Source organism: Sorex araneus, chromosome 9 (genome assembly GCF_027595985.1).
Source record: "Sorex araneus isolate mSorAra2 chromosome 9, mSorAra2.pri, whole genome shotgun sequence".
Lineage (NCBI taxonomy): Eukaryota > Metazoa > Chordata > Mammalia > Eulipotyphla > Soricidae > Sorex > Sorex araneus.
The window spans coordinates 28,075,078-28,097,611 of record NC_073310.1 but is presented as its reverse complement, the minus strand read 5'-3'; the positions used below and the strand labels follow the sequence as shown (position 1 = coordinate 28,097,611).

At 40.8% G+C, this 22,534-nt stretch overlaps 1 protein-coding gene across 4 annotated transcripts in view; it reads right to left on the bottom strand.

Moving 5' to 3' along the window:
* ARID4B (AT-rich interaction domain 4B) overlaps positions 1–22,534 on the bottom strand; it is a 143,220-nt gene that overhangs the window by 51,603 nt on the left and 69,083 nt on the right. For all 4 annotated transcript variants that reach the window (XM_055146801.1, XM_055146803.1, XM_055146804.1 and 1 more), the window contains exons 8-11: positions 17,293–17,431; positions 12,868–12,947; positions 9,839–9,915; positions 51–202 (exon numbers count right to left, since the gene is read on the bottom strand). In XM_055146801.1, the coding sequence (XP_055002776.1) occupies positions 51–202; positions 9,839–9,915; positions 12,868–12,947; positions 17,293–17,431 (448 nt within the window). The remainder of the gene's footprint in view (positions 1–50; positions 203–9,838; positions 9,916–12,867; positions 12,948–17,292; positions 17,432–22,534) is intronic.

The following is a 22,534-nucleotide window of genomic DNA, read 5'->3' as shown; positions in this document are numbered from 1 at the left end:
GCTATTTATTGTAATTTTTATTTTAAAAGGCATCATCTGTTTCTACTTACCTCTTCTTCACTATTATCCTCCTTTTCTTTTTCATCATCTTCCTCTTCCTCCTCTTCCTCTGCTTCACTGCTTGAACTATCTTCTTTCAGTTCAGTCTTCCAGTTAGCAGGAATAGTTTTACTTTTGTGAAATTCAAGTGCCTGATCAAAGGCTAGAAAAAAGAACAAAAGCTATGTGAACTGAAAATTTTCAAACAACTGTTTTGTTAAAAAATATTAATCAAAATAATAAAACAAAGTATTGCTGTGTCCAGACTGCCAACATTTTTGAGGTATTTGATAATATGCTCTACTATCCTTTTTTGTTGTCTTAGAGGTCATTCCTGACAGAACTTGGCTCTGTGTAGCCAGTGGTGCTGGACCAGTTATTTGTGTAGCCACTCGTATCAAGCCTGGCAGTGTTTGATGACTGCCAGGGTGGGAGTTATACTGGTGGTGCTGGAAGTCAGTGGTACAGGCAACACTTGATTCTGGGGATTGAATTCAGGGTCCTAAGACATGTGCTCTATAGCTTATCTCCCTAACAGTTGTTTTTTAATGGAACGATTCACTTAATTCTATCATTATTAAAGCACTGGGCAAATGTTTTGCAGATTAAATACAAATTACTGGTAGGTGATTTACACTTTATTTTTTATTTACACTTTTAAACCTCACATAAAACAGTAGTTAAGTTTACCTCTTCTAAAAATAATTTACACTTGTCTAATAAAAATGTTTTTTTTTGTTTTTTTGGGGGTCCACTTAACACCCAGCAGTGCTCAGAGCTTACTCCTGGCTCTGTACTCAGGGATCATTACTGGTGGCTTGGGGAAATTCTATGGGGTGCCAGGGATCTAACCCAGGTCAGCTGCAGGCAAGGGAAGCACTCTATCTGCTGTATTACTAGCTCCAAGCCCTAAAAACAATTTTAAGAAAGTAATCTTCAGTCCTTTATCTAACAAATGATTGTTAAACAGTGTAATGGTGGTAGGATTGGTGTTTGAATATTAAATGTAATCAAAAATTGTGAACTACTTTAAAAAATAAACTGTTACAGAGAACAGAATCACTGTAATAGATACACAATACCTGAAAATCTATTATATGTTCTCTACATTTATAGTTAAACCTGAATAAATGTCAAAGAATTAAAGTTAGCTAAACAAACTTTCATGTTAAAATATTTTGAAATAAAGTCTAAATCATAAATGCTTTACTTCTAACCAGACTATATACAAACTGTTGAACTTGATAAAAAGAAAATACAAAATTGCTTACAATGATAAACACCAAAGAAACATATTTACAATTCAGGGCGCCCGGAGGGGGACAGCTGAGACCACTCCCCGCGCCACGGGACCCAGCCCCAGCAGACAAAAACTTCCAAAAGTCAACTGCCACCATGCTCACAGCTGCTCTCCACACTCTCGGGCCAAGTTTCACCCACGAGTGAACCCCCAGAAAACCCAGGTATGCAAGACTTTGTGACTGAGAACTCTGGGTTCAAAGGGGCCGGAATGAAGATCCTCCCCCTATATTCCTGTCTCTGGTAACTCAGCAGTCACGTCCATAAGCCACCTCTGGTTGGCGCCAGGTAATCACATCATCAGCCAACATCCATATGGCATGTCCTTCTCTTCTGGGAGGGAGCATGACACTCACCATAACCATGCCACCCCCTGTGTCAGGCTGTTTCACTTGGGGAGCCCCAGAGCGGGGCGGGAGAGATCCCTCCTCACTCCAAGGGACCCAGCCCCAGCAGCCGAAAACCTCCAGAACTCAACTACCACCATGCTCATGGCTGCTCTCCACATGGTTGACTGAGCCTCACCCATGAGTGAACCTATTCCTAGACCGAATGGCCACAAATGCAGTCGTGGGACACTTCATACCACAGTGCTCTACCCATACTCCAACAGTATCACACATTTGATGGGGTTCAAAGTAGGAGGCAACCAATCCTAGAGGGAAATATTTCTTTTTTAGATTTTATATATATACATATACATATAAAAGCACACAAGTTTCAACCTTTAACAACATTTTAGTGATCTCTTAAAGAAGGGCTTAATGAAATACAACAATCTTCAAACTCTTTCCCCTAAGGAAACTATTTTGTAGCATTTTCAGTGGTTCTGCATAAAAAACAATACAAAATACATTATTTCTGTTCTGCTTTCAGGGGTTGGGAATCGGGATGGAAACATCTGAAATATAGTGGTGGGAAGGTGCAAAGGTGGTAGGACTGGTGGTTGAATATTAAATGTAATCAAAAATTGTGAACTACTTTATAAAATAAAAAAAGTTTTTAAAGTTGATTAGCATCTAATATTTTGCATATAACATGTCTCAGGACTAAATGTATTTATGTATGCAAGCCTTGCAAAATATTAAATGTAATCTGAAAAACAGCCTTGGTCTTTCCTTGCCTCCACAAAGAGTACCATAGTGATATTCCCACTCGTCTATTGCCTGTAGCTTTCTTCATCTATAGATTTATAATAAAGCCATCTGTTTGCCATCGATTCTGGGAGAAGCTGAAGTATGACAGTAGAAAACATAGTATATCAAACCTTATTTCTCTATTTGTATGTATATTTCCTAATATTCTTCATTATTTTTAACATTTAAAGTTCCTATTTTCATGGCTAATTGACATATATGTCTATTACATATATTATCTTCTTATGTTTATATCTGTATATAAACAATCTGTACATAAACATACATAATAAACATACATACATTAAAAAAAACAGTCAGGGATGTGACTCAATGGGATAGTTCACACTTAAAAAAAATTGTTTTTAAGTATTTATTTGGGCTTTGGGGTCACACCCAGCTGTGCTCAGGACTTGTTCCTAGCTCTGTACTCAGGGAGGATTCCTGGCAGGGCTCAGAGAACTGTATTTGGTGACAGAGATTGAACCCAGGTCAGGCACAGGGAAAGCAGGTTCCCAACCCACTGTATCATCTCCCTGGCCCTAAAATACATAATTTCTATGTAAGGCAAGACCTGAGCCTGATCCCTGGCATCACAGGGTTTAAAAAAAAATGAAAGAAAAACATTGTGCTCATGTTTTTGGGGTCACACCCAGTGGTGCTCAGAGCTTACTCCTGGCTCTGTGCTCAAGGGATCATATGTGCCAGGGATCGAACCCAGGTCAGCCGTGTGCAAGGCAAAATACTCTACATACTATATTATTGCTACAACCTCTTTTGTTTTACTTAGTTTTTATGTTTATGGTTTGGATGAACAAACAATATTAATGGCCCAAGAGACCATTGCAATTATGATATAAATTGCATCTAGTCTGTAGATTGATATAAATTACCTACAGTAATCTACAGACTAGATGCAATTTATATCATAATTGCAATGACATCTTGAACAACTCTGAAATTTATATGAAATCATGAAAGATTCTGATGAGAAAAAAAAAAGCACAAGAAAATGGAGGCATTATACTCCTAACCTCCAACTATATTAAAATGCATTGCCAATTTAACCAGTATAGGAATGGAAGGGTGAAAAAACAATATAGATCAATGGAATAGTATAGAATTCAGATCAGTTCACATATATACAACATCTAATCTATTATAAAAAGGAGCCCAAACTATAAAACAAAGGAATGCCTTTTCAGCGCGTGGTGTTAGGAAAACAGCTATACCATATGCAACTGAAATTTGATCACTCTTTAACACAAACTCAAAACTTAAATAAAGTCTTCAATACAAGGGTGGGGAGATAGTACAAGGGGGAATGTGCTTGTCTTGCATCCAGCCAACACCAGTTCCATCCCAAGCACCACACATTATCACGTTAAGTATCATCAAAAGTGACCCCTGAGCCAAGGTCAGTAGTAGCTTGTTAACACAAGCAGGTGGGGACTAAAACACCTCCCAAATACAGACTTTCATATTAAAGCAAAAAATTACATAAGGACTAAATTTTTTGCATGTACTTGCCCTGGGTTTAGTCCCTGGCACTATGTGGTTCCCTGAGTACCACATGGAATAACCTTAAAACACTCAAGTATGCACAAGGACCACCCTAAAAGAAATTACTACCAAAAAAAAAAAAAAAAGATAATCTAGCAACTGCAGAAGATATTATACATATATCTAGCAAGAATCTGGCAACAACCTGAGTGCCCAAGAACAGACAACTGGATAAAGAAAATATGATACACCAACATAATGGAATATTATGCAGCTGTTAGGAAAAATGAAGTCATGAAATTTGCTTAGAAATGGATGGACGTGGAGAGTACTATGCTGAGTGATATGAGGCAGGAGAGGGACATACAGAAAATGGCTGTCTTATTTGTGGCATATAAAAAAACACAATATGAGATTATTACTCATGGAAATGAGGGCCAGGAGGACTGACCCACAGCTAGGAGCCTGTAACAAGTAGAGGGAAAGGGGAGAGAGTAGTTAGGACAGATAAGGGACCACTATGACAATGACAGTTGGAAATGATCACTCTGGACAAGAACTGAGTGCTGAAAGTAGGTAAAGGGTTATACATGACAGCCTTGCAGTACCTGTACAACAAACCATAATTACCAAAAGGGAATAGAGAGAGAGAAAAAAAAGTGTCTGGGGTACAGGCAGACTAGGGTGGGGATGTGGACAGAAGGAGAAAAATTGGGGACATTGGTTGTGGGAAATGTACACAGGGACAAGTGTTGGACTTGTCCCTGTGTACATGTTGGTATGATTGAAACCCAATCATGGACAACTTTGTAACAGTTTATATCATGATATTTAATTTAAGAAATTAATTTAAAAAGGAACATATTGTACATGTCTTCACAAGAGACTGAAACATAAAATATAGAGAACTCACATAACTCCCCAATTAAAAAACATGCAAACTAATATTTTAAAAAATGGGCAAAAGATACAAATACACATTTGCCCTAAGAAGACATATGGATGGCCCAAAGACACTTGGGGGAAAAAAATGGCTTATTATGAGATGAATGCCTGAAAAAGAAAAACACAAGTTACCACTTTATACCCATGTCTCTCTCCTTACACTTTAGAATACCTACTCTCAATTAAATTATTAAAAAAAAATGCAAACTCCATACAATCCAACGTATCTGTGGGGAGGGGAGGGGAGGGGAGGGGAGGGGAGGGGAGGGGAGGGGAGGGGAGGGGAGGGGAGAGGAGAGGAGAGGAGAGGAGAGGAGAGGAGAGGAGAGGAGAGAAGAGAAGAGAAGAGAAGAGAAGAGAAGAGAAGAGAAGAGAAGAGAAGAGAAGAGAAGCAAGTTGGGTATGCAGATGCAATAGAACACTGTTATTAAAAAAGAAAAGAAACTGTGCTAACAGGTGTAAAATCAATGAAACAGGCTAGATGGACAGAGGTTAAGGTGATTAACTTAACACACAGCTGACCCTGGCTTGATACCCAGCACCATGTATGATCACCAACAGGAAATGACCCCTGAGCATAGAGCCAGGAGTAGCTTTTGAGTACTGCCAAATGTTACCCAACTCAGCCTCCCACAGATAATAAGCAGTATTTTTCTTTTTAAATCAATAGGGCAGGACCAGAAAGATAGTACTGCAGGTAGGGTGCTTGCCTTGCATGTACCCAAATGGGATTAGATCCCTGGCATCACATGTAGTCCCCCAAGCCATGCAAAGATTGATCCCTGAGCACAGAGCCAAGAGTAAAGCCCGGAGGACCACTGGTCATGGCCCCAAAACAAAAACAAAACGATTAAAATTAAGGTGAGAATTTTAAGTAGAATAAATAAGGAACTGAAAGACAGTTATTGGATGGTTTCATTCATATGTGGAATATGAATAACAAAAAAGAAAACAAGCCTGTAAAAATTTAAAAAAGCAGGTCTTGGTTGTAAGAGATTAAAGGGAAATGTGTAGGAATAAGAAGGGTCGTTTTTAGGGGCTGTAGCAATAGCACAGCGGGTAGGGCATTTGCCTTGCATCCCATATGGTCCCCTGAGCACCACCAGGAGTAACTCCTGAGTGCAAAGCCAGGAGTAACCCCTGTGCATCGACGGGTGTGACCCAAAAAGCAAAAAAAAAAGTCGTTTTTAGTGGTGGCATAGCACTGGAACTCTGGTGGTTGGAGTGATAAGAATCATAAGAATCAAATAAAAGTATTTGTGAAGCTAAGCCTCTGAAATTACCTAATACTGAAAATCAATGAAAAAAAATCCATTAAAAAATCACTCTGATACCAATTTTCATTCTTATGAAGCAATATTTATTAGGTCAAAATCAGACTATAGTAATAGCTGATGATAAACTTCTTATATTCTAATTACAAAACTAATAAAAGCTATGATTAAAAGCACATGAATTGGGGCTGGAGCGATAGCACAGAGGGCAGAGCATTTGCCTAGGATGCGGCTGATCCAGGTTCGATTCCCAGCTTCCCACTTGGTCTCCTGAGCACCACCAGGAGTAATTCCTGAGTGTATGAACAAGGAGTAACCCCTGTGCATCACTGGGTGTGACCCCCCCAAAAAAAAAACCATGAATTTACAAAGCACAAATAACATAGAAAACATAACTTTAAAATATCTTAAAGAGGGGCCGGAGCGATAGCACAGCGGGTAGGGCGTTTGCCTTGCACGCGGCCAACCCGGGTTCGATCCCCGGCATCCCATATGGTCCCCCAAGCACTGCCAGGAGCAATTCCTGAGTGCAAAGCCAGGAGTAACCCCTGAGCATCGCTGGGTGTGACCCAAAAAGCAAAAAAAAAATAAAATAAAATAAAATAAAAAAAATAAAATATCTTAAAGAGACCACCGAGATGTGATCCCGGGGGCCGCACGCATGTGCGGCCTCTCCGCAGCTGCACAAGCGTGAATCCAGACCCAGCAAAACCTCTTTCGGCGTGGGCAACTCCTCGCAGAATGTCTCCAGCCTGAGAACTAAGCCTCGGCCCCGTGCCCGCCCAGGAGGGGAAAGGTATTTCTCTCTCTCTCCCCTCTTTCTCTCCGGGGATGAAGGGCGCGGTGTCCGCCATATTAAGACGACCACAGATTGGGTTTTCAAGCCTGCAATTATCTAATATCTGGAAGAAATCTCCCTGGACTTCTTGTTAAAGTACAGAAATTCAAAACCACGTGGCCGCTACTGCGGCCTCGCGACCTTATTTGTCTTCACAGTAGGTCTGAATCTAGTGGGGTACTCCTAACAACAATAGTGAGGTTTGTGTTGAAATATTGAATGTAACCAAAGTAAACAGAATGTAAAATGAAACTTATCAGTTACAAGGTAGGGGGTGGGGGAACGGGATGGGAGGTGTACTGTGTGGGTTTTTTTTTTTTTTGGTGGTGGTATATGGGCACTGGTGAAGGCATGGCTGTTTCAGCATTGTATAACTGAGACCTAAGCCTGAAAGCAATGTAATCTTCCACACGGTGATTTAATAAAATAAAATTAAAAAAAAAAAAGAGATCTTGATGCCACAATCCACAGAGAAGCGGCAGGCATTCTGGTGAGCAACACAGCCCAGACAATGCTCCAGACCCGAATCGGGGCCAGCAACAAGGGGGGCCGGAGGGAGGAGGTGCCGCCTGCACACCTTCTCCGGATGGAACCCCGGCGCCACTAAGCAGCAACTAACATGGCTCCAGGATTCGGGACTGGGACAGATCCGAGCTGCGCGGCCGCTAGTGTGGCCGCGCAACCTTTTCTTTCAGAGAGCCAGCACTGTGTAACCTCAGAGATCCAGCACTTTAGTAACCTCAGAGAGCCAGCACCTGTGCAACCTCGGAGATCTAGCACCTTAGTAACCTCAGAGAGCCAGCACCTGTGCAACCTCCGAGAGCCAGCACCAGAGTAACCTCAGAGAGCCAGCACCTGTGCAACCTCCGAGAGCCAGCACCAGAGTAACCTCAGAGAGCCAGCACCTGTGCAACCTCCGAGAGCCAGCCCTGTGTAACCTCAGAGAGCCAGCCCTGTGTAACCTCAGAGAGCCAGCACCAGAGTAACCTCAGAGAGCCAGCACCTGTGCAACCTCCGAGAGCCAGCCCTGTGTAACCTCAGAGAGCCAGCCCTGTGTAACCTCAGAGAGCCAGCACTGTGTAACCTCAGAGAGCCAGCCCTGTGTAACCTCAGAGAGCCAGCACTGTGTAACCTCAGAGAGCCAGCCCTGTGTAACCTCAGAGAGCCAGCACCTGTGCAACCTCCGAGAGCCAGCACCTGAGTAACCTCAGAGAGCCAGCACTGTGTAACCTCAGAGAGCCAGCCCTGTGTAACCTCAGAGAGCCAGCACCTGTGTAACCTCAGAGAGCCAGCACCGGCACAACCTCAGAGAACCAGCACCTGAGTAACCTCAGAGAGCCAGCCCTGTGTAACCTCAGAGAGCCAGCACCGGCACAACCTTAAAAAGTTATTTTGATGTGGTAGGAGGTCATGTGGGGGAAGGGTGATGCAGGCCGAATACACACTAGAGACTGAACACAATGGCCACTCAACACCTTTATTGCAAGCCACAACACCTAATCAGAGAGAGAGAACAAAGGGGAATTCCCTGCCATAGTGGCAGGGTGGGGTGGGGGGAGACGGGACTGGGGAGGGGGGGAGGGATGTTGGGTTTACTGGTGGTGGAGAATGGGCACTGGTGAAGGGATGGGTTATCGAACTTTGTATGGGGGAAACATGAGCACAAAGATGTATGGATCAGTAACTGTACCCTCACGATGACTCTCTAATTAAAAATAAACTAATAAAAAAAATATCTTAAAGAATAAAAATGAGGTTTTTTGTTTCTGTAGGGGCAGAGGGAAGGGCTTGGGGCCATACCTGGCAATGCTGATGGATTACTCCTGGCTCTGCATTTAAGAATTACTCCTGGTAATACTCAAGGGACCACATAGTATACCCGGGATTTAACCCAAGTGGGCCAAGTGCAAGACAAGTGCCCTACCCACTCACTGTACTACTGCTCTGGCCTGACATTTCATTTTTAGAACCATTCTAAGGACCTGGAGAAATTAATGGTGCAGTGGCTTAGAATGCCTGCCTGGAAATCATATGGTTGCAAGGTAAAATTATTCCTAGTTTCTCCACATGCACTAAGTGCAATCCTGACAGCTCAGCTCCTTGAACTTGGCATTTCTGCTGTATCCCTAGCAAAACAAGTAAAGTCTGGACACACCACATTCGGAAATGTTTAAGCACCTCAAGGAAAGGGGTGCAAAGCTCAGTGAGAACCACTGAAAAATGTGAGCACCATCACCAGGAAACATGACACCTCAGTAAGTAAATGTGTGGACATAAAAGCAACCCCCAATACACACAGCTATAGTTTTTGGTGCCCTACTCAAGAGTGTTGTATCTTGTAAGTATATGTACAAGCACTGTATAATCAAAGCAATACAAACCAAAACAACAAAAACAACAACAAAAGCAATGCAAACCTTGATGTGCACTGAGGCCAAGTGCAAGCACAGCAACCTGAATTTCAAACTTCAGTGAGCACAAGAGCATAATGTAAAAAAGTGAGTACTAAAGCCAGGTTTGTTTATTTAATCCTTAATCACTGTCTCTGCAGTAGAAGCTGCAGCTTCACCATCACCACCATAACCATTGACAAAGGGAGGGAATGGGAATTTTTTAAAAAAGAGGAGGTGGTTCTTGGAAGAAAAACATGTAGGAGGCCCAGGTTAGAATTCTAGGCCCATGAGGGGAGGGGAGATGGTGAGAGGGGAAGAAGGTGGGTGAGGGAGAGGGAGAAGGAGGTTTTTAAAGAAGATTAAAAGGACAAATAGTTTCAAAGTTGACAACAATTCCAAAATCATTCTTACCTTGTTTTAATATAGCATCAGGTTTTGGTGCAGTATCACTAGTAATTTCATGGACATCTTTTCTTGGTACTGAAGTACTACATGTTTTTAATTTTAGAGAAAAAAAACATGAAAATTAACAGGAGAGCTTAATTAGAAGTACAAAATACAACAACACACAGAGAAAGATAATGAGAATATGGGAATACTTGTAATTGTAAAAAAAGAAAATGCACACAGGATTTCAAGACCCCCAAAATAAGCTAGGCAGGATATTAAAATTATCATCTGCAAGAGGATCCCTCTTTGACATATGTATTACAAACTACAAGGTGATTATCAAAAAATCAAAGAATCCCTGCTAACGTGAAAACAAACAAAAAACCAAACCTGAAATAATGACTGGGTAGGGAGAATATATCAATCAATAAAAAAATGATTTCATACAATAAAAATTTGCCATTATCTTGGGATAATCAACAATCATTAGTATATTGGTTCAAAGATATAGGACAGCAAGTAGGGTGTTTGCCTTGCACACAGCCAACTGGGTTCAACCCCCAACACGCCATATGGTTCCCTATGTCTACCACGAGTGATCCCTAGCTAAAGAGCTAGAAGTAAGCCCAAATCACTGCTGGACGTGGCCCCAAAGCAAAACAAAACAAAAAAGAAAGCACTACATTAGACAATGAAGAAAATGTCGTAGTTTTAAAAACAAAAACAAAAGCAAAAAAACCAAACAACTTAAAACAAAGTTTTGGGCCACACCTAGTGCTACACAGCAGTTCTTTCTGATCTATGCTCAGGAGTAATCACTAATAGTGCTCAGGGCACCTGCATGCAGGATTCAAAATTAAATTGGAATAAGCCATAGCAAGACAATTGCCTTACCCCCTGAGTTATCTTTTCACCCCCACCACCAATTTAAAATTAAAATGTTTCGACCAGAGAGATTGTCCAGTGCATTAGGGTGCTTGTCTTGCATGCAGCTAACCTGGATTCAGTCCGCAACACTCCATATACTACCCTGATTCCTGCCAGAAATATTCCTTAAACATGACCAGACATGGGCCAAAAAAAAAAAAAACAACCCAAAATTTAAATGTTTCTCAATTTTTAAAAATGAGGTCCTATGCAAATTCATTATAAAACAAATTTTATTATGCAATTTGTCTTCCATGCAATTCTCCAATCATGAGGAGGGGGTCAGATCCAAGCAAGCAGGAGAGGTGCTATCATATATATCACATATAGTTCCTATTCTATACTAACCAACATTTAGCTTTTCTACATTAGTTTTGGATCAAAGGACCCAACTTTAGTGTTTTTCTCTCTAAAATTTTGATTATATTAAAGCACCATGAATTACAACGCTATTCATAGTTGGGTTTTTGACATACGATGTTCCATCACCAATCCAACCACTGGTGTCAGCTTCCCTCTACCAGTGTCCAGATTTCCTCTTCTACCCCCACAACTTAGCCCCAGCTTGCCATCTTGACAGATACCTTTTAAATTTGGTTACTAAAGTTTGGGAAGAACCCAACTTTTAAATATATGTAAGTAGATAGATTTGTGCAACAAACTACCAAGAATCCAAACACAATATTCATTAAAAACAATCACTGAAGCTGGAGCAATAGTACAGCAGGTAGGGCTTTTGCCTTGCACGAGGCCAACCAGGGGCTCAATTCCTGGCATACCATATGGTCCCCCAAGCACTGCCAGGAGTAATTTCTGAGTGCAGAGCCAGGACTAACCCCTGGCTTCCCCCCACACCAAAAAAAAGACAATCCTGTTTCTACTGTATGCCTACCTACCTCCTCCCACCCAGACAAGATTACACTGAAGCATATCTCAGACAAAATTAAGATACATTAAAAAATATTAATTTCATGCTATCATATACCAATATATAGTTTCAATTCTAAAATTGTCAATAGCTCAATTTTGTTTGAGCTTTCTATTATTTTGTTTTGCAGGGCTATTTTTGTTTTCAGGTCACATCTAGCAGTGCTCAGAGAAACATGCGGTGCTGGGGAATGAACCCAGGCCTTCTACATGCAAAGTATGCACTCTGACCTGTTGAACTCTCTCCAGCCCTGTTCCCCCATAACCCCCTCAGACTCTCCTGCTTAAGTAGGACTGAATGGAGGAGTTCAAGAATACTGTGATTCTTGACCCAACCAGTATGGGACAGATAACTTGAAATTCTGCCCCAAATTGCAATACTGCTAGGGCTAGGCAAGTGCCTGGTGGCACCAAAGTCATATCTAGTGTTGCTGGGGACTAAGCAGTGCTGGGAATTTAACTCAGCAAGCAGAGCTTGCTAGGCAAGTTCTCTACTCCCACCCTTTTTTTTCTTTGAGGGGGGGTTGTGTCACACCCGGCGATGCACGGGGGTTACTCCTGGCTCATGCACTCAGGAATTACTCCTGGCAGTGCTCGGGAAACCATATGGGATACTGGGAATCGAACCCGGGTCAGCCGCGTGCAAGGCAAGTGCCCTACCCGCTGTGCTACTGCTCCAGCCCCTATTCCCTTCTTTTAAACTGCTCATTTGTTTGGCTTTACTTAGGTTTAGTGTTTAGGCCACACTCCACCATGTTCAATCAGAGGGTATTCCCAGCTTGATGCCCAGGGATCACTCCCAGTGCTCAGGGAAGTGTATAGTGCCAGGGATTAAACATTGACCATTTACAGGCAAAGCATTCATTTCTGCCTATTGTGCTGTCTGGCCCAAATACTTTAAAAATCACTTTCAGAATTGGAAAATCTAAAGACCAAACCTTACAATGTTATTCTTTTAATATAATTGCCCAATAAGGTTCAATATAACCTCATCTGGTCACACAATTCTGTATAAATACTATAGCAGAAGACTACATCCTTCATGATATAAAAAATGATCATACTTTAAAACTTGTATATAAAAAAAGAGTCTAAACGTCTAAGGTCACTGAAATTAAAAAAAAAAAAAAAACCACCACCTAACATCCTGATTTGGAAAAACAGCTTATCTTCCATACCACGTGATTTATACTCACAATTTGCCATCTTTGAAAGAACGAACAAGAATATTGTCTTTTTTGACAGCAATTTCGTCACTACAATCAGGACAAACCACCTTTAAAGAAAAGCATTAAATTATTACAACTTGAAGCAAGTTTTAAAAGTTATGTATCTGCTCTTTAAATTCTTTAAAAATTAGTTTCAAATTAAAGTTTCAAAACTAATGTTGGTTTGTAGATAAAGAAGTAAAATTACACAGAAATATACAAGAGAATGCAGGGGGAGGGGACGAGGAAATGACACACAACATAATGCTGGGACAGCTCCCTTCCCAGCAGTGCTTGGGGGTTGATGCACTCCAAATGATATTAGTCCCAGTAGCTTGGGACTGACGGTTTGTTGATTAGGCCTGGTGATACAGTGCTATTTGGGCCTGGTCGCTACACCTGACAGTGTTTGGTTGGTCATGCAGCACTGGTGACTGAAATTAGGAATTTGTGCATGCAAGGCATGTGCTCCAGTCCTCTAAGCTATCTCCACGACCCATATGCACAAGGAATTTTAAATTTATATCCTATGTTCTTCCAAGCTCTCTGGATTATGCACACTACTTTTCAGCACTGTTGTAAGCAGTAGTCACTGTCACTGTGACATCCCATTGCTCATTGATTTGCTCGAGCGGGCACCAGTAACGTCTCTATTGTGAGACTTACTGTTACTGTTTTTGGCATACTGAATATGCCACAGGTAGCTTGCCAGGCTACCCCAAGAGGGGCGGAGGAATCAAACCCAGGTTGGCCGCATGCAAGGCAAACGCCCTACCCGCTGTGCTATCGCTCCAGCACCGTAAGCAGTAGTAGAGTTATGAATATATTGAAATTGTGGTTCACATTCTACTCAGAAACAAAAACTTACAATAAAAGTAGAATTGGATGAAAAAGCACCTTAACAGACTGTATACATCAGTGTTTCTCAACTCCTTTCCAACCATGGCCTACCTCTGACTTTGCTTTGTGGCCCACTCCTCCTCCCTGACTGGCTGCACTCCAACCTTGTTCCATGTTCCATTTACACCATTTCCACCTGTGATCTCTGGGAATACCCAGAGAACACAAGAGGTCCATATTGCCCCTGGTTAAGAAATGCTGTACTATATCCTGACCAAGAGTGACTGGGATTAGGCAAGAAACACTAGCCAAAGCATTTCCTAAAATGACAGAAATAGGGTTCTCTTTAATATTTACATTTAAATATATACTTTAACGTGTATCAAAATTTCTTTATAAAATGTACACTCTCAGTTTGAATAGTATTATAAAGAAATACATTTTTATTTATACCTTTTATAAAAATACACACACACACACACACAGAGCCACTACAAGAAAGATACTAACAAACAACATTTCAAGCTTGTTTAGAAAGAAATGGTGGAGGAGGGGCCGGAGCGATAGCACAGCGGGTAGGGCGTTCGCCTTGCACGCGGCCGACCCAGGTTCGATCCCCGGCATCCCATATGGTCCCCCAAGCACCGCCAGGAATAATTCCTGAGTGCAAAGCCAGGAGTAACCCCTGAGCATCGCTGGGTGTGACCCGAAAAGCAAAAAAAAAAAAAAAATGGTGGAGGAATTAAAAATGAAGCTGTGTGAATTATAAAAGCTAAAATCTCTTAAAATGGGAGTAAAGAGGGCTGGAGTGATAGTACAGTGAGTAGGGCATTTGTCTTACTTGTGGCCAACCCAGGTTTGATCCCTGGCATGACATGGTACTTGGTCCCCAAGTACCGCCAGGAATAATTCCTAAGTACAGAGCTGCCAAGAGTGAGCCCTGAGCAATGCTGGGTGTGATTCCTCTCACACACACATTAAAAAAAAAGGGGAGTAAAGAGCACTAATTTTTAGTCTCAATTTAAATTAAATACTACTTTTGCTACGAAGTAGCTACAGCACAGTGTCTAGCCAGAGTGAATATTCAACAGCAAGGTAGCTATTTACATAACTTCAATTTTCCTTTGTTGACAAAAGTTTTACCTAAAATTTATTCAGCTTATAAAGCTAGCTTGTAGAATAGAAACAAATTATTATTACATGATTATGTCAAGATTACGTGATTCAAAACCCAACTGCATAGTTGCTTTTTTAAAATTTTGTTTTTGTGCCACGGCTGGCAGTACTGCTCAGGAGCTGCTTCTGTCTCTGAGCTCAGGGTCACTACTGATGCTGCTCAAGAGAAAAGGTGGTGGCAATAACTGAACCCAGGCCTCAACTACACGCAAAGCATGCACCAACTCCACTGAAACATCTTTCTGGCACTCAATTTCATACTTTTCACAAAATACATTTAGAGTTGTCTAAAAATCGTAATTTGGGATGCGGAGAGACTACATCATATCAATAATTCAAAGATTTGTTTAAACTAACAAAATAGTAATCATGTAAATATGTGATTATCAGAAAAAGATTTTTTTTTTTTAGCTTTTTGGGTCATACCCGCCAATGCTCAGGGCTGACTCCTGGCTCTGCACTCAGGAATCACTCCTGGCGGTGCTCAGGGGACCATATGGGATACTGGAAATAGAACCCGGATAGGCCACCCTACCCACTGTACTATATCGCTCCAGCCCCAATTATCAGAAATTTTTTAATAGTTTTCTCATCATTAACGAAACTAGTATGGTGAGGACATATGAGTTCTGAAAAACTAAGAAATTTAATGGTTGTCTTGTGGAATAAGACATAAAACTTTTAAAAAACATACTTTCAAAGTAATTTCTTGGTTTTTGTTTTTACACCATACCCAGCAATGCTCAGGGGTTACTCCTGGCTCTGCACTCATGAATTCTTGTGGTGGTGTTCTGGGGACCAGAGTGGATACCAGGGATCAAATCTGGGTTGGCCACATTCAAGGCAAGCGTCCTTCTGGTTGTACCATTTCTTCAACCCACAACAGAAATTCTTATAAATAGTATTAGTGGACTTTGTTTTTAAAGGGGTGTGACATCCAAGCAGGGGCCATGGGGCCATTCCTTGGGATATGCTCTTAAGATTAATCTCAGTGTTATGCAGTGAAAAAATTTATCACATAACCTGACACTAAAGTATTCAACTTACTGCTAACCAAAAACCTGACAATTTATGTAGCCCTTCAAATTATACAAACACCGATGTTCCCAAATTTGTTTTGCTACCTTGTCAGGGGGGGAAAAGGTGGGTGAGTAGAGAGACAATTCAACTAATAAGCCCTTGCATATGGCTAACCTGAGTTCAACCTCTAGCATCTCAATGGTCTATGAGCACTTCCAGGAGTAATTCGTGAGTGCTAGAGTCAGGAGCAACCATTGAGCATTGCCAGGTGTGACCCAAAACCTGAAATTGTTCCAGTGTTTGCAAAACACTAATTCATAAATCTCCAAATTCTTTTGAAGTTCTTAGTACAAACCTTGCACTTACTACTAGGTATAAAATGTTGGTTGTGGATAATGTGGAAGAACAAAGACACCATAAAATATTCATGGCTATTGAAACAAATTAATTCTGTTTTTGGCATATCAAATATGCCATGGGTAGCTTGCCAGGCTCTATTGTTCGGGCAAGATACTCTCGGCAGCTTGCCGGGCTCTCTGAGAGGGGCAGAGGAATCGAACCCAGGTCAGCTGTGTGCAAGGCAAGCGCCCTACCACTGTGCTATTGCTCCAGCCCTCTGAATTCCTGAGACTGCTCGAGAAATTCGACGATCAACGGGATGATGATGATGATGATTGAAACAAATTGTTTCATTCATTTTCATTATAATTAAATTTATTTAATTTATTGGGCACTACCTCTGTGTAAAACACTGAATTAAGTACAAGGAATAAAAAAATATGAAGTGAGGGAACAACAAGATATTATGTGTTCCTGCTCAGAGGGCTGAAACACTTATTTGCATGCTGATACCAAGGCCCAATCATTGGCACCAAATGATTCCCCTCCCTACAGGAATTCTGAGAACAACTCCAGAACACCAAACCAAACACCACAAGGCATACAACAAAACAAGACAAAACAATTTTACTAAAAGAGAACGGCAGAATTTGTAGACACAATGGAAAAGAAAAATTCTGTTTTTCTCTTGCATGGGATTTCAAGATATTCAGACTTTGCATTACAAACTTTCTACCAGAACAGAGCAATAAAATAACTTCCATAGGTCTAGCCTCTACAATAATCATGACTTTGTCTTTCTTAAGTGCTTTTTTTTGTATTCAAAGGCAAAACACTCTTCTCTCTTAAGTCTTAAACACCGGTCTCATGTTCGGAGGATAGAACTGAAGCCACAGACCAATCTTATAGTGATCTGAATAATGTTAAAATGATTTGTCTCACTGTGTACTGACAGATACCACTAGCAACATATCAACTGCTTTCTTCATGAATTTATGTAGGTGAAAATTAATGTTCCTTAATATTTAAGGTACTCACCAATGCAGGAAACCAGAGTGCTTTCTTTTTATCCAAACTAACATAATCTACACACACAACTTTTCCTAATAACTCGTCAATCTGTTTCCTATCATCCTCATCTTCATCACTGGAGGATGATGAAGACTCTTCCTCTGGTCTAGAAAGGAAAAAAAAAAAAAAGGTTTTTCCACTTATCTTCACCAAAAGGATACTAAAAAGTTGATGAATATGGGTATTCTAGAAATCCCATTTCCTTCAACCAGCAAAACAACTAAGTAGAAGTTATTACAAGAAAGCAAATCATTTTCCTAAAAATTCTTGTATTCATTTTGTGTAATTTAAAAGACTACGAGCAATATTAAAAAAATAAATACCAGTCTCAAATTCTCAAAATTAATGTTGAAGGTCCAAATTAAATACACAAAATTACTCTAAACTATTTTATCTCATTCACTCACAGAATCAAATTTTAAAGATAACAATTTTACGTTTCCAGTAAATGTAAATTTTAAAGTAAATTTTAAAAGGGAAGGCAGATCTTAATTGGGAATCAGCGTAGGGAAAGGAAACACTCTTTTGAGTTCACCAATGCTGTCCTTTTTTAATTTTTGTTTTTTTGCCTACACCTGGCGATGCTTAAGGGTTACTCCTGGTCTACACTCAGGAATTACTCCTAAAGTGCTCAGAGGACTATATGAAGTGTCAGGGATCAATTCCAGGGATCAATGTGGCATACGCCTTACCAGCTGTACTATCCTTCTAGCCCCAACCATTGCTATCTTTTATAGTAATAGACACAAACCAAGTATTAAGAGAATGTTCAATACGATTCTTTCATATTATGTTAAAGTCATTTCAATAATACTGACTATATATTAGATGAATATATTATATGGATAGCAACTGCCAGTAGAAAAAGAAACTACTGAAAAGCATCCAATTGATGGCACAGGAAGTATAGTTAAAAACTAGATTGAGTAACAATTTTCACAAACTTTCTTGTATCAAACTACGTTTTCCTAACTCCACTTCCATTTCATAATAAGCAAAATAAAATAAATTATTTTGTGCCAACCAAGAGGGCAGGCTTGGGCAGTGGGAAGAAAACTGGAGGACAATGGTAAAAGGAAAGTCACACTGGTAGTGGGACTGGTATTGATACTTCTCCCAAAGGGATGACAATGTTGGCCTTTTATGTTTATTTATTTCAGGGTAAGTATGAACAGTTATTACATCATTAAACATTTTAGAACAAATTATTAATATTATTATTTGATTTCAATAGTAAGTCAAATCATTTGAAAGTTGATCCATGGTTAAAGTACATTATTAAAGTTTATTCCTGAATTACATGTATAGCATTTTAAATCCCTACTTATAAAGTAGGTATCAGGGAAAAAAACGAACATACCTTCACATCAGCAAACCACAAAACCTTATCCAGGCATATAGTTTGGGATAGTAATGACAGACTTCATAATTCTGATTTCTACTCAAATTAGTAGAGCTTCTCAAGGGAAACAATTTATCGCTTCACTTACTAATTATAGGATAGCACTGGTTTGTCCTTCCTGCCTTGCCACAGTGTTTCCTCTATGTTTACTTGTAACTTCTTTGTGCTCTTCTTCTCCAACTATTTCACCTTTATCTCCTAATCAGACTCTGTTAACTTGTAAATATTTTTTTTCTCTTCTCCTTAAATCCTTTGCTTAGTTAATTCACAGCAATGTCCTTTTTATATAGACATAGGAAGACAGTTAATGCTATGCTTTTGTAACTTGGGAGTTAACTGACTCCCAATGACATTCACTCCTGGGAATCTGTTCTCTCGACTTAAGCCTCAGCTGCCCTTACTTCCTAGCACCCCAAAAGCAGGGTCCCAATGAGGGATTGGATGGACCCGGGGCAAGCTATGAGCTACTGTGGCATCAAAATGGGCCAGGACAAAGTGCCATAATACTTAACTGTAAGTTAAGAGCATGGTCATGGACACATTTAGTCATAATCCAAAAAGTACAACTAGATAGGACCCTGCTAGGGTTACGAAAAGTTAATCTGGCCTGAGCACTGTAGTCTGAGATCTATAGCGAGATGTCCCCAGGAGAGCCACCCTACAAGCTCAATGTATCTCTTACTGTGTCCATACAAAATAACTAATATTAAGAAGTAGAACTGGGGCTGAAGCAATAATAGAGCAGGTAGGGCATCTGCCTTGCACAGGGCAGACCCAGATTCAATCCCCAGCATCCCATATGGTACCCCAACACTGCAAGGAGTAATTCCTGAGTGCAGAGCAAGGAGCAACCCCTGAGCATCACTGGGTATGACCCTAAAAAGCAAACTAAATAATTTTTTTAAAAAAGTAGAATTAAGATATTAATTATGAGGTTAATTAAGTTATTGGACTAAGGAGAGGAGAAACACCCATAGGTGATATTTCCCTCCCTAGAGCCTGATGGGCAATCAGGAAGGACTTTTGATATGTTGATTGTGCTACCTGCTACCAGATGGGGTGTGGTGTCTAGCCCCAAAACTGGGGAGTTGGTGAGAGAGATGGGAGAGAGAGCAGGGCAGCAAGATGAGCGCAGAGAGACTAGGAAGGGGGACAGAAGGAGAAGAATGTAGGGGAAGAATGCAGGAGCAGGCGCATGGAGAGACGAGAGAGGGAGTGTGGAGAGATGAGCGGGAGAGACAGGAGGAGATGGGAATGAGGGGCAGTGTGAGGTTAGAATGCGGAGCTTAATGAGACTGGAACAGGCGCATGGGGAGAACGGGATAAACGGCAACTAATCACCAGCCAGCCTGGTGGCCTCATTTCCTCCTCCTTCTTCTGCCCATGGCATTGGCCACCCAGTGGGGGAGCGGCCTAAGACCACTGAACGCAGGCAGTGAGGGAATGCTGCCAGGGCTTTCCCTAGCCAACAGGAGATTACACAACTAACTGCCATAAAAATCAACCACCAGTAATAGTTACTGGTGGTTGTTTTTTTAAAAAGTAGTCATAGAAAACTCGATCAGCAAGGGTTTTAAGGATATCCCCTTTGTCATTACCATTAGCAAGACAGAAAGTCACAATGTCACAGATAACATATTAAATCTGTAAAAGCATTATGAGAAGATTGGGACTTTGGTTAATAAGGGCACCTGAATCTGTATAAAATTCTCAATTCTTTTTTTTTTTTTTTAAATTTTTATTTATTTATTTATTTATTTATTTTTGCTTTTTTGTGTCACACCTGGCGATGCACAGGGGTTACTCCTGGCTCTGCACTCAGGAATTACCCCTGGCCGCGCTCAGAGGACCATATGGGATGCTGGGATTTGAACCCGGGTCGGCCGAGTGCAAGGCAAACGCCCTACCCGCTGTGCTATCTCTCCAGCCCCAAAATTCTCAATTCTTAAGATTGAGAATTTTAAGTATAAGATTTCAAACAACAGTGGAATTCATGCCCAATTCAATCTAGCTTAATCAATGGCAGAATAATAGCAGTACTCCTACATTAAATTAAAAAAAAAGATTTCAAACACCAAAAGTTATATTATCACTCATATAACATAGCATGTCTCTAGTTATTACATATACATTAAAAATACATATCATATAGCCTGACAGGCTAAATATTTATCCGTGTTAAATATTAACTGTCAGATCTCAGATACTACAAATGTTCCCCGGAACACTGCCAGGAGTCACTCCTGAGCACAGTCAGGAACAGACCTTGAATACTGCTGATAGTGTCTTCAGTGGGGGGAGGGGAAATGGTTTTGATCAGGTTATACACTGATTTTAATAAAGAGGAGAGGGGAATAACTTGCTTTAAACAAATTAAAGTAGGTGCCAGAGAGACTGTACAGTAGATAGAGCACATGACTTGCACATAGCCTATCCAATTTCAATTTCTAGTATTCCTGAGCCTGATCAGGAGTGATACCTGAAGTACAGAGCCAGGGGTAAGCCCCAAGCACTGCCATCAGGTAGCACTGTAGCACTGTCATCCTGTTGCTCATCAATTTGCTCGAGTGGGCACCAGTAACGTCTCCATTGTGAGACTTATTACTGTTTTTGGCATATCCAATATGCCACGAGTAGCTTGCCAGGCTCTGCTGTGTGGGCGGGATACTCTCGGCATGGTCAAAAAACTTAAAAAAAAAAAATCTAAAAGGCGGTCATTAAAAGATAACTGAGTAGGCTGGAGCAATCATACAGAGGGTAGGGTACTGCACGCAGCTGACCCAAGTTTGATCCCTGGCACCCCATATGGTCATCCAAACCTCAACCTGGTTCCTGAGCACAGAGCCAGGCATAAGCTCTGAGAACCACTGGTTGTGTCTCAAAAAGGAAGGAAGGAAAGAAGGTAGTTTGTCTGAAGAAATACAAATTAACTAATAACGAACATTATCTCTTGGCAGTAAGAAAGACCACAATAGAAAGTACAAACAAGCAAAAACCAGTACTATTGAAGAACTAGTCTTACTTTCTGTATTTTTTTTTAATTGAACCACCATTGAGTCACAAAGTTAAAGTTGTTGGGGCTGGACCGATAGTACAGAAAGTACAGAGGGCAGGGCATTTGCCTTGCACACGGTGACCCAGTTCGATTCCCAGCATCCCATATGGTTCCCCAAGCACTGCCAGGAGTGATTACTGAGTGCAGAGGCAAAAGTATTTGCCTTTGCATTTGCCTTGCACATGGCCGACCCACGTTTGATCCCCAGCATCCCATATGGTCCCCCTGAGATCGCTGGGTGTGACCCAAAAGGAAAAAAAAAAGTTACAAAGTTGTTCATGATTGGATTTCACTCACTAGTTTTCATGTCTTACTTACTAGTAATTCTCAACCTGTATGACCTTATACTTCACACATGTACAAAACAATTCCAATCACAAATCTCTCTTTAAACATAGACATTCTCAACATGAAAATAAAATCATAATATTTCCTAGTGTTTAGAAAACTGTTCAACTTGCTCAGTTGTAACTGCATTTTATTCTCATATTCACGAAAAGGACTTTTAATTAATTTTTTTGGGGGGTCACACCTGGCGATGCACAGGGGTCACTCCAAATCACCACTGGTGATGCTCAGGGGACCATATGGGATGCTGGGAATCAAACCTGGGTCGGCCGAGTGCAAGGCAAATGCCCTATCCGCTGTACTATCACTCCAGCCCAAGGACTTTTAATTTAGAAACAGAAAATATTTTCTACTGTTGCTGGACTTTGGGGATTCAAAGGTTACTCCTGGCACACTGCTCACAT